Consider the following 13,172-nt stretch of genomic DNA (forward strand, 5'->3'; position numbering starts at 1 on the left):
TAGAAACTAACCATATCGAAATACTTGTACCATTTAAATAATTATTCTACATGCTTCCTTTACTTTAGCAGTATTCAAGATGTAGTGTGCAACAGAGCTTGTGGGAAAAAATGCCAGTTTTCAAGTTTATCCTCACAGTTTAGAATTTGTAGATCAAGGGTCAAATCTTGTTTCTCTGAACTCTTTTGAACTAAATCAAAGTTAATGATCATGTTAATTCTTATTAATAGCTCCAAATCATAGTGAAATATCTAATGCATAAGAAAGTAACATGCAAACAATTTTTTAAAAATTTTAAATGTTTCAAAAATTTTCCAAGACTGTTAATCATAGAAGTAAAAATCTGTGGGCTGGTGCTGTGGTGTAGCCTGTTAAGCCACCTGCAATGCCAGCATCCCATATGGGTACCTATTGGAGTCCTGGCTGCTCCTCTTCCAATCCAGCTCCCTGCTAATGTGCCTGAGAATGCAGCAGACGATGGCCCAAGTGCTTGGGCCTCTGCACCCATGTGGGAGACAACATAGATGACGTTCTTGGTTCCTGGCTTCACCTTGGCCCACACTGGCCGTTTACAGCCATTTTGGGAGTGAACCAGAGGATGGAAGATATTCTCTCTCTCTCTCTGTAACTCTGCCTTTCAAACAAATAAAATAAATCTTTTAAAAAAGGAAGAAGATTTGGCTTAAATGGATCTGTTTTCCCAAGAAATACCACTACTTTTCCAAAAGATAACAAAGTAATTTACTGGTGTCCTTGCCTGTGACATTGCCTCCAAGTGGGACAGCCAACTTCTTGTACAAGAAAAGAACGCTACAGCTTTCCAGGAATCTCAAATGCATCCAGGAATCACCCAGGCAACTAATGGGAAAAGCAAGGAATGTGACAGCCTAGTTACAAACACTCAAGTTCAAGTTGTAAAGACCTCATGCAGAGAAACCAAATCATCTCTGTGACCAGAGTTCAGCCCTGTTTTCGGCTACTCTCCATGATCTGTACTGGACAGTTTTTCTTGCTAATTTTCCAGTCACATACTCATGTACCTACTTCTACTAATTTGCTTATATGGTTCATTTTGGGACTTTGGGAGAAACTGCAGTTTAAATTTTATTTGCAGCAGCAAACCATGGTGATTCCCAGGCTTGTAACTCCATCAGGCATAGGAAACCAAGGGGCTTTTTAAAAGCTCAAAAAAGTAACCCACAGATATCACCTATGGAGTTTACATAACCTTATGTTTTTTTCTAACAGTGTTTGTCACATAGCCATATAAAAGATGTTCATTTTGCATTCCTTTGCATCATAATATATGCAGATTTGAAAAAACCAGAATTTGTGTGGATTACTTATCTTCACTTTGTTATTGCTTGTCAGATTCAAGTTTATGTTAACTTACTTTGGTGCTTTGTTTCTGCATCATTATGGAAGATTTAAGATGTTCAGAAACATCATTGTTTCCAACTCCAAGTTGTATCTAGATGGTATCTGGATTTCTAAAAGAAATAATGTTTTTAAATTTAAGCTAGATGTCTCTTTCTATAATAACTTCTAAAATGAAAAACACAGCTGTTCACATGTTCAATATGTAGTTTTATTTTAAGCAACAGCACAACAAATACAATGACAAAACAGGACCATTAGCATAATACTGACCACTTTCCTTGAGAAGTTAACTTATAATTTACATGTATTGTTTTTTATCTGGAGCTACCTTAAATACTACCATAAGATATACTGCAAAACACAAATGCTAAATATATACCAATCGCAAACAGGATGTGCTTAGTTACTGTTTTTCTTGCTATTCAAATGAAGTAATTTAAAGTTCCTCAAAGTCATGTCCACTTGTGTTCATTGTTTCAGGATGCATCACTCGTCCCATGAACAGAATTGTGCCTGCATTGGTTTAGAAGTGAACAAAAGAAAGGAGTATTTATTTTCCTTCTTGCTTGCTATGACCAATGTTGTGAAAATAAAACTGCAAGTTATTTTAATCAATATACATGATTTATACAATACAATTTTTTTTTCAAAAAGCATTTGAACTTTCATCTAATGATGTACACTTGGTTGGTTCCACATTTTAGTTATTGTGAACAGTGGTGCTATAAACATGGTGCAGGTGACAGCACTGTGGTGTAGCAGGTAAAGCCACAATTTGCAATGCTGGCATCCCATAAGTGTGCCAGATGGAGTCCCGGCTGCTCTACTCCCAGTCCAGCTCTGCTATGGCCTAGGAAAGCAGTAGAAGATGGCCCAAGTCCTTGGGCTCCTGCACCTGGGTGGAAAACCTGGAAGAAGCTCCTGGCTTCTGGCTTTGGATTGGTGGAGCTCTGGCGGTTGTGGCCAACTGGGGAGTGAACCATTGGATGGAAGAACTCTCTCTCTCTCTGCTTCTCCTTCTCTGTGTAACTCTGACACTCAAATAAATAAACAAATCTTTAAAAAAAAAAAAAAAAAAAAAAAAAAAAACCATGGTGCAGCAGGTATCTCTCTGATACAATGAGTTCATGCCTTTTGGATATTTATCCAGTAGTGGGATTGCTGGGTCATATGGCAGGTTTATACATCAGATGAATGAATAAAAAAATTGGACTGCTATTCAACTATAAACAAAAGACTGAAATTCTATTTTTTTGCAGCAAAATGGTTAGAACTGGAGGACATTATGTTGAGTGAAATAAACCAGACACAGAAAGACAAATACTGCCTGTTCTCCTTTATATGTAGGAGATAAAATTAAAAACAACAGAAAACTTTTTAAAAAAGAGAGAAATGCCTGCCAGTTTTGCTCTAAATAGAGTGTTTTATAAAACTTGCTTTAACTCTTTGTTAAACAAACTGATAGAAATTATATACTATTAGAGTTTCAATGATTTTTGTGACTTTTAAAATTTCTTTATGTGAGTGAAGTTGAACATCTTTTCATTTGATTGTTGGTTATAGCTTTGGTGTATTTTCCTCCTGGACTATAACCTTTCCTCTTTTGATTTGCTGAACTCTTTATTTTGTAGAGCCATTAAAGCTTTGACTATAATGTAAATTAAGAAGTATGTTATCTCAAAAATAATAAATAAAATATTTTTACAAAAGCATTTGAATGTCAAAATTAATCTGATAAACACAGTGAAAAAACCCTCCACTTAAGAAAGAAAATTTCTTTCTGGTTTATTAAAGAAAGTTCTGTTCTCACAACAGACTCACCAGCTCTCTTGTTCCTGATAAGAAAGAAAAATGGGTGGTCCACGATAACTTGAGGATACAGCACAGCCATCCTACTAATTGCAATCATGCCTGCAGTGCAGAGAGAAAGTAATTACATGTCTATGGCTGTGCAGAGACTAACGAGTAACTTCTCAGATCAGCTGTGTCTAAGCTTTTAAAACAAAGGCAACAATTTACAGACAACACAATTTCACAGACTTAAAGGAAACTTGTAAAAGCACTAACATTTTTACTTTATCTTTTTAAAAAACAAAACTAAAGTAACACATACCGTACACAATTTCTTCTTCCATTCCACCAAAAATAATAGGACAATTTATTCTGGCTGTTAGGAAAGTTTTATTCTGTCTCAGATAAATACTGGTGCTTCTTATGAAAATGTCCTTTGAGTTAAGGGAAGGGGAAGAAGAAAGGAAAAAGATCCCAAAACAACAAAAACAATAAAGGTAAGAAAATTCATATTTTCAGGTTATGACTTATTTTGTCTGAGATGCGTATTTTTCCATAGCAAGTCTCCAGGCTTGCCGCTGAGCAGTCAGGGTGGCAGTGATTAAAGGGAAAAGTTAGTGGTGAGAGTTTCAGTGGTTTCCAAAGGCTGGGAGGCTGAATTTCCCTGTGATCCTCATTCTAGGATGATTGCTGTTGTATACTTGCTGCAGTGCAGTTACCAGAAAAATGTCAATATTAAATTATTCAAGATTTTAAGCTTTCTAGATTCTGATGACTGTTTCTATTTCTTAAAATAACTGTTGTGAACAATAAGGCTGAAAAAACTTGTATGCATATAATAGAGTAGCACTTTACCGGAGGGTTTGGGTGAAGGATCCTACAGAAATCTGATGTTAGCTGTTGAACCTGAGATTGACATAAATCCACCTGACCCCAAGAAAGACAGGCAGGAGAAAAGTCACGGAAAAACCACTGCCAGCTAACTAGGGAGGTCAGAATTCTCAGATGAGGAAGGACATTCATCACTGTATTTTGAACATGTGATTGCTGTCAAATTGAATGGTTATTTACTTAAACTTATCGCTTCATTAAAAGCATTTAACGTTATTTAGACACTGTTACAAACTCTCACTTATGTATGTGCTTTTAAAAAGTCAAAAGTGTTCACTGACAAAATTAAAAACCAACTTCCACAAACAATTAGTTAGAAAGAAAAATGCTTAAGTGGGCAGCAGGGAAATATTTAAAATATTTAAACAGGCAACACAGCAGGAAAATCTATTCTCCCACTGCTGCCAACGCATCCAGTCTCTCATTAGGGAGAACACGACCATGGGAGTTGCTCCGCAAAGGGGCACTGGAGTGAGGACGCACTTCACGGTCTATTTAGAAAATTCAGGCTGGCTCAGCACTGGTTACTCCCCCAAGTTAGAGCAGAGTCTGTTTTGTTTTGACTTGGTTCTGAGAATCACCCTCCCTGATCCCAGATGGCTTTAAAAACACAAATCTAGAAAAGGTGAGAAGAGTTTAGCAAATAATTTTCTGAATACCTGAGGCGGCAGCAGCCTCTGAGCCTTCTTCATTAACTTCTATGAAGGACTTGTGAATTGCTTTGGAAAGGAAAAGCTCTTTATTATCTGCAAAAAAAGAGAATCAGAGGCATTTCTTTAAGTATCAGAGATGAGAAACAGGGTACCCTTTTGTTACAAAGGTCTGAGAGGTACAAGGAAGATAGTGATTTGAGAGATTCCAGATAAGGCTACAAGATTTCATTTGGGCCGGCGCCGTGGCTTAACAGGCTAATCCTCCGCCTTGTGGCGCCAGCACACCGGGTTCTAGTCCCGGTTGGGGCGCCGGATTCTATCCCGGTTGCCCCTCTTCCAGGCCAGCTCTCTGCTATGGCCCGAGAAGGCAGTGGAGGATGGCCCAAGTGCTTGGGCCCTGCACCCGCATGGGAGACAGGAGAAGCACCTGGCTCCTGGCTTCAGATCAGTGCAATGAGCCGGCCACAGCGGCCATTGGAGGGTGAACCAACGGCAAAGGAAGACCTTTCTCTCTGTCTCTCTCTCTCACTATCCACTCTGCCTGTCAAAAAAAAGAAAAGAAAAAAAAAAGATTTCATTTGACAAGATAGAACTACTGAAAATGTGGTTTTTAATAAGTCTTCATTTTGTATTTTCTTGTTAATTTTATCCTTCGCTTTCACTGGTAATTATTCCATTGTTTATTCTTTATATTGCCAGAAAAAGTACGAACTATTTTTAAAAGTAATTGCACATTAGTTCACAATTCAAGATAAAAATATGTTACACATTGCCCTTTAACTTGAATATAAAAATACAAAATGAAAACAGAGAAAAATCTAGACATAACCAAAATAAATTTTTCTCTTTTTAAACCTAGTCTCTAATTATGATCAAGTAAATAACCTTGGCATAGAAAAATAAAATTGACTTATAGGTTGTAGAAAAGTGAATAAAGTTACTTTCCATTCCAATTAACTGGTTTATGTGGGGATTCAGAAACGTGGTACCCTGGAATGATGGGAAATAACATTTTAAATTATTTCTTCTATGTATTTGAAAGGCAGAGAGAGAAGACAGAGAATAAGAATTCCCCCATCATCTGGCTCACTCCCCAAATGCCCACAAATTGCTGGGATTGGTCAAACTGAAGCCAGGAGCCAGGAAGCCAATCCAGGTCTCCCTTGTGAATGACAGGGACCCAACTTCCGGAGCCATCACTGCTAAACCTGGACAGAAGCAGAGCCAGGGCTTAAACCCACGCACTCCGATAGGGCATGTGAGGTACCCAGGTAAAGACTTAACTGATATACTAAACACCTGTCCCAAACAACAGGTTTTTAGTACTAGGAGTGGAACCACGCCCTTATACAGTGCTTTTATGCAGGTGCTAGACACCATCAGGTCTTAGTCGCCCAGGTCTCCCAGTCTCCCTCCCTCCCTTAGTGTAAACTTTTTTTTCTTGCACTGAGTTTGTGATTGCAAATAAGCCTCTCACTAAAACTAACCCACCGAACTGAGGCACTGATGCAGTTGAGCTTACAGGGTCCCTGAACACCAGACTTACGAGGTCATTTATCTCCCCTAAGGATATAACACCTTGATGTTCAGTCTTGTCTGGATGGTTTTCTCCCAGGAAACTGAAGCTCTGAGCAAGAAGTAACTACACCACCTGACGAACTGGAGCCCATCTTACCATCATCAAAATTCCCAAAAGAACAGGATATTGAAACATGCACCTCTCAATTCCATCTGCAATCTAAAAGAACCTCTACCCTAACCCCTCGAGGAGAATTAAGTCACCGCTGCCCAGCTCCTTGCTCTGCACTTCTGCAATAAACACTGACTTTCTTCTGCCACCATGACGCCAGTGACTGTCTTGCTGTGTGTCAAGCAAGCAGACCCAGGTTTTGAGAATTCTGCAGCAAGGAGGAGCATTCCTGACTTGCCTTATCATTCAAGCTTACTTTTCAATAAGGAATGGTACATGCTGAACTATGCTCCCCCAATGGTCTTATATAGAAGTTCTAACCATCAGTACTTCAAAATGATGATTGGGGATGGGTGTTTGGCCTAACAGTTAATACACCCATGTTCCACATGGAAGTACCAGGGTTTGATTCTGAGCTTTGCTCTGGACTTCAACTTCCTGGGTAATGCAGGCCATGGGAGGCAGTAATCATGGCTGAAGTAGTTGGTCCTGCCATACACACGGCAGACCTAGATTAAGTTCCCAGCTCCCAGATTTAACACCAGTCATTACTGGAATTTGAGGAGGGAACTAGTGGATAGGAAATCTCTGTCTCTCTCTCCCTCTCTGTCTCTTAAATAAATAATAAAGTAAGTTGACTGTATTTGGAGGTGGGTCTTAAATTTAATGAAATCATTAAGATGTGGCCTAATTCAGTATGAATAGTGTCCTTACAACAGGAAATTTGAACACAGGTACAGGTATAGAAGATTACATATGACAGATACTTTTTTCTGTCAATTTGGCTGGGCTATGGTGCCTAGATATTTGGTTGAACATTATTCTGGACATTTCTGTGATGGTGTTTTTGGATGAGAGTAATATTTAAATGAGCGGACTTTTAGTAAAGCAGATTACCTTCCCAAGAACAGTCAGCCCCATCCAGCCTGCTGAAGGCTTTAGAGGACGAAGACTGGCCACCCGCGAGCAAGGAGGAGTTCTGCCAGCCAAGCACCCTTGGATTTGGAATGTAGCACTTTCCTGGGTCTCTGGTCTGCAAATTTTAGATTTCTAAAGCCTCCATAAACCTTTCTCCGTCTCTGCCTCACTCTCATGCCCTCTCTCTCCCTTTCCACACATGTGCATGTGCACACACACACGATATGGTATACATACAGATATATATACGATATAGACATACAGACACACACATAGTTGGTTCTGTCACTAATACCCTGAGTAGAGAGAGAGGGCAGCTATCTACCAGCTATCTACTAGCCCGGACAGAGACAACTGAAGAAACTCAGGCTTCTGGCCTCTAGAACTGTATGCAAATAGGTTACTGTTTTCCAAGTCACCCAGTCTTTAGCAAACCATAAAATGGCTTTCAGTCTTGAGTTCTCAAGTTTTTCCAGATGCCCCAAATATATTTTTAAAAGCACAAGAAAGCAAGATTACTCAAGGTTATAACCCTTTCTTCCTCCTGGTTCCAGGAGGTCTGGTGCAAATTTAAGAGAAAGAACTTTGCTGCTGATGCCCAGCACTATGAAGGAAGGGCACAGTTGATTTCCCTCTAGGCTGCTGAGCAAGACTTTGAAAGTAACCAAGTCCTATCCACAACATCTATTTTCCCTGCAAGCTTTCCAAAACATATAATTATCTTAAATGCACATGGAATGACATTCAACAACAGCTTTGGTACACCTGTTGCACAGCACCTGATAATTTTAAGTGAGTCCCAAGACAACTAACAATACCATCTCTGAATACACTTATAATAGGGATATAGTTCTCAGATCGTATTTGGCTTTAAGATATAAGAATCACATCATTACATAGTGCATCTCACATATTATGATGTTTGCTTCTAGAATGCATTTGATGACTAGAAGAAAACAGAGGCAATCAAGTTTTTACATTTAGCAATTAAGTATAATTAGCTCCCTCAAATCTAGAGGAGTATTTTTTGTTGTTTGTGCTTTAACAAAAGGAAAAATAGATATTGCATTAAGTATCCAAGCATATTTAGTTGCAAAACAAGCACATGAATTCCAAGACAGTGAAATATATTAACCACTTAGTAGCTAAGTGGTACTGTATTATTTTCAGATTCTGCTGCCTATTTTTGTTAGCCTATCAGCAAAGGAAGCAAACATGATAGGAGCTAGCTTCTAAAGGGTGATGAACACTCAGGCTGTCAGCTAAGCCCCGTGTAACTCATCTGAGGGTGTTCTCTGCAAAGGCACCAGATGATTTTATTTCAGCCACACTGAATTGCTCAGGGGAAGCTGCCTCTGATAGCTACTCCCACGATCTGCCGGCTACACTAGGCCCCTTGAAAAAACAAAAATCATCTCTTTCCTTTCTCTTTTTAAAAAATATTTATTTATTTACTTACTTATTTTCATCTACTTGAAAGGCAGAAAGATGAGGGGTAGGGTGGAGGAGAGAGAGAGAGAGAAAGAGAGAGAGAGAGGAGAGAGAGAGGAGAGAGAGAGAGAGAGAGGGAGAAAGGGCTCGACTGGGCCAAATGGATCTCCCACTTTGAGGGCAGGGACCCAAGCACTGGGACCCATCATCTGTTGCCTCCCAGGATACATTAGCAGGAAACTGGATTGGAAGCAGAAGTGCAAAGACTGAGCCTGCACTCATATACAGGATGACAGCACCCCAAGTAGTGGTTGCTTTGTGCCATTGTGATGCCCGTTCCATCCCTTTATCTCTGGCCTCTTCCCCAAGTGTTGTAACCTCCTTAGAGCTACCTGTCCTCTCTCTCATAGGGTCTCATTCACCCACACAAAATGAGGGTGCTGGTTGTGGCAGGGACACACAAGGTACTTGCTGTAGAAAGATCAAGAAAGCAAGGATGCTGAGGGTTTTTTTCAAAGTTCTAGTGATTTCAAAGATAATGAAGTAGACATTCCTTTCAACAACATTCATGGGGGAAAAAAAAGAGAGATAGCCCAGCCCAGATGGGTGGTATTATGAACAAATAGGAGAACATATCTAAAGATACCAATGAAGATTTTAAAAAAAATTAGAAAAAACTAGGTATATCCTTCCACAAGTACATTTAATTGACTTTATGAGGAATAATTTGTTTACCATGAACTGTATGCACCATCTGATAAGTTTTGACAGATGTATAGATCCGTGAACTCATTTCAGCAAATGCAATTCAGAATGTTCCTATTTTTCCTAAAAGATTCTTGCTTCTTATACTAAGATAATTTTGACAATGAACACATCTGCCATGAATTAGAGTATTTTATAGAATTGTATATGTTACAAAATTGAGTCAAGGAAAAAAAGTGGAATATCTGTGTAACCCAGTAACCACTAAAGTAATTGAATCAGTAAACAAAAAATTTATCCCATCTGCAGAATTAAAAATCCCAAGCCTAAGTAATTTCTTAGGGCATTTGGACCAAATCTTAAAGGAACAGATAGGATTAGCTGTTATAAAACCATTTTAGACATTAAAGTGAGAAAAAGCTATCCAACTTCATGGGTAGTCTTACCTTGCTATCAGAAATGAACAAGGGCCGTATAAGAAAAAGAAAATCCTAGCCCACATTCATCAGTTAATGTGAAGATGAAAGCTCTTTTAAAATCAGAAAATTAAATTCAGTAACATATGCAAATCATTCTTAGAATGCGACTCGGTGGATGTCACATCGTATGTCAAGGCACAGCAATGGAGGACTGCTCTCCTAACTGCCTGCAGTTCACATTAAAGCTTCCTCTGGGATGATCGTATCAAGATACAAATCACGTTACGTCCCTGCCTCCTTAAAACCTTCACCCCTTCTGCTTGCTTCATGTCCAACCTCACCTTCAGTATATTATAGAAGGTAGAGTATACCTGATTAGTACATGGTATCAGGGCCCCCATGAGGATGCCTCTGCTTCATCCATTTAGCTTTCTTCACCCCAAATGCTGTGCTCCAAATTATTTGAACTGAAGTGGGCTGAATGTACTATGTTTATACTGTATTCATCACTTCTGTGCCTTTGTTTTCCCCCAGAAACTCTCTCAATCTTTTTGTACAGTAAGGCACCTGAGCTACCTTGATGGCTCAGCTTCCAGCCCTACAACCTATGAGGTTTTTTCTTTTACTCTCCACTGATTCTTTTATTTTTTTTAAAAAAATTATTTATTGAAAAGCAGAGTTTTACAGAGAGAGAGGGAGATACACACACAGACACACACACACACAGAGAGAGAGAGAGAATCTTCCATCCATTGGTTCACTCCCCAAATGGAAGTAACAGCCAGAACTGGGCCTACCAGAAGCCAGGAGCCAGGAACTTCCTTTGGGTCTCCCATCTGTATGCAGGGGCCCAAGGACATAGGTCATCCTCTACTGATTTCCTAGCCCCATTTGCAGGGAGCTGGATTGGAAGTGGAGCAGCTGGGACTCAAACTGGTGCCCATATGGGATGCCAGAATCACAGGTGGCGCCTTTACCACTGCCACAATGTTGGCCCCTCTCCTCTATTCTTAAATAGAAAAAAATAGATCTGATAATTCTTTCATGCTGAAATCAGAATTACACTGAAGCTTCATAATATTCGTAGTTGCACCAATGTCTCTTCCTGAACTCTCAACATCCTTAAGGTGAGATTGTGTCGTTCCTTAGTAACCCTGGCTGCAGGCATACAGTTGGGTCTACCAAACGAACTAACATAAATAGAAGGAGTTTCTTCATACTGTGCAATTTTTCATTATTTAAGCCAGCACTCTGCAGGAAATGGGATTTGAGTGGAAGGGGTTAGCTATTTTATAGTGTAAGACTTTGAGTGTACAGTCTTTTCATGTCATTTTACAGACACTATAGTTCTGTTCACAGGGCTATAAAGTTTATTCTTATAATAAATAAAACATGTGACACTAACCTGAAGCAGGGACTCAAAGAAAATTGGGAACAGCAACAGAGAGAGAAAGAGTGGAAAGGACACATACACAGTAAAAATCTTAAGCATTGGATCTAGGGGAGTCACTTAGCTTAGCAGTTGAGACATCTCCATTCCATACTGGGGCTCCTGGACTCTGTCCCCAGACCCAGCTCCTGCTAATGCAGACCCTGGTAGGCAGTGGTGATGGCTCCAGTGGTGAGGTCCCTCAGCCCATGTTGGGTACCTGTACTGTGTTCCCAGCTTCAGCCCAGTCCCATCCAGTCAGTGCAGGCATCTGAGGAGAGCATCTGCAGATGGCAACTCTATCTGTCTCCGTCTCTCTCTCTGTTTCTCTGCCTCTCAAATAAATAAATACATTTTTAAAACTGGATCTAGTAGAGGAGTAAAGAGACCAGTAGAGAACACTGGTAGACCAGTGTTGTTATATATATATATATATATATATATATATATATATATATATATATATTTCAAAGATAGAAAAACCAAGTTGGAACCCACTGTTTGGATTCCCATAGTCTAAGAGCTACACTATGGAAAGCAAACATGTGCAGATAGAAACAAAACCTTATGATATTTAACCTTCAGAAAAACACCATTCCTTTGGTTACACATGTGGCAGAAAATGTGACAAATAAGAAATCACATCACAAATACTGAGACAAAAAGAAAAGTTTTTATTCTTTGCCTCATGGGACAGACTTTAAGCTATTATGGTAAAATGAAATATATGCTGAAAGGGATTAAGAAAGCCTGTGTCCATGGCCTTCATATCTTAAAAGTAGATCAGTTCCATGACGCCATAAACAAGAGTGTCAATTTGTTAAGTCAACAACAGGAGTCACTGTGCACTTACTCCTCATGTAGGATCTCTGTCCTTAATGTGTTGTTCAATGTGAACTAATGCTATAACTAGTACTCAAACAGCATTTTACACTTTATGTTCTGTGTGGGTGCAAACTGTTGAAATCTTTACTTAATATATACTAAATTGATCTTCTGTATATAAAGAGAATTGAAAATGAATCTTGATGTGAATGGAATGGGAGAGGGAGCGGGAGTTGGGAGGGTTGCAGACAGGGGGGAAGTCTGAGGGGGGGAAGTGGGGGAAAAGCCATTGTAATCCATAAGCTGTACTTTGGAAATTTGTATTTGCTAAATAAAAGTTAAAAAAAAAAAGTAGATCAGTTCCCAGAAAGCTGTGGGCATGCGCACAGCCTTCTACACTCACCTTCCAGCATCCCTCATCCCAATAACTGTGGGCCAATAAAGACCGGTTTTCCTGCAAGGCCATTTACCCCTCCAGGGCCTGCCCCTCGCCTGTCCCATGCAGCTCGGCCACAACGCCTTGCACACGGCCAGGCACCTGGTGTACACTGAGACAGATATGAGTTGAATCACAGTATGGTATTAAAGAGATTTACACTGGAGAACTAGTCTTACTGGCTTGAGAGAAGTTAGCTCTTCTTTCACTAAATCAAAGACAAACACATTTTAAAAAGAAATTTCTACAGAGCTCCAAGAAACTTTCTCCTGGCCATGGCAGACACTGCTGCCGAGTGACTGGTCCCTCTGGGCAGCGTGGAGCCAGGCTTTCTTTGGTGGATGCGATGGGAACAGGGCCAGCAAATGCTGGGTTCCCCAGGGGAGAAGGCAGTAATTCAAACTCTCCTGAAGGAAGCAGAGCACAATGAGCTAAGGCATTCACTCAGCCAATGAGCAAATATTTATCGAGTGCCCTTTGCATCTGAGATATTGTGTTGGGCACCAAAAGCTCAACTATCTCAGATTAACATAATGCTGGCAGGATGGTCACTGTGCCACCAGAGGCCACTATTTCCTTTGTGGCACTGTTTCTAACACAGCCA

At 39.8% G+C, this 13,172-nt stretch overlaps 1 protein-coding gene across 1 annotated transcript in view; it reads right to left on the reverse strand.

Annotated features, from left to right (window-relative positions):
• Positions 1-1,574: 1,574 nt before the first annotated feature.
• Positions 1,575-13,172, reverse strand: part of SERPINI1 (serpin family I member 1) — a 95,720-nt gene continuing 84,122 nt past the window's right edge. The window contains exons 7-9 of the mRNA XM_062178062.1: positions 4,722-4,808; positions 3,202-3,291; positions 1,575-1,893 (exon numbers count right to left, since the gene is read on the reverse strand). Of these exons, the coding sequence (XP_062034046.1) occupies positions 1,817-1,893; positions 3,202-3,291; positions 4,722-4,808 (254 nt within the window). The 3' untranslated portion in view covers positions 1,575-1,816. The remainder of the gene's footprint in view (positions 1,894-3,201; positions 3,292-4,721; positions 4,809-13,172) is intronic.

The sequence above is a fragment of the Lepus europaeus genome, chromosome 2 (genome assembly GCF_033115175.1).
Source record: "Lepus europaeus isolate LE1 chromosome 2, mLepTim1.pri, whole genome shotgun sequence".
Classification (NCBI taxonomy): Eukaryota; Metazoa; Chordata; class Mammalia; order Lagomorpha; family Leporidae; genus Lepus; species Lepus europaeus.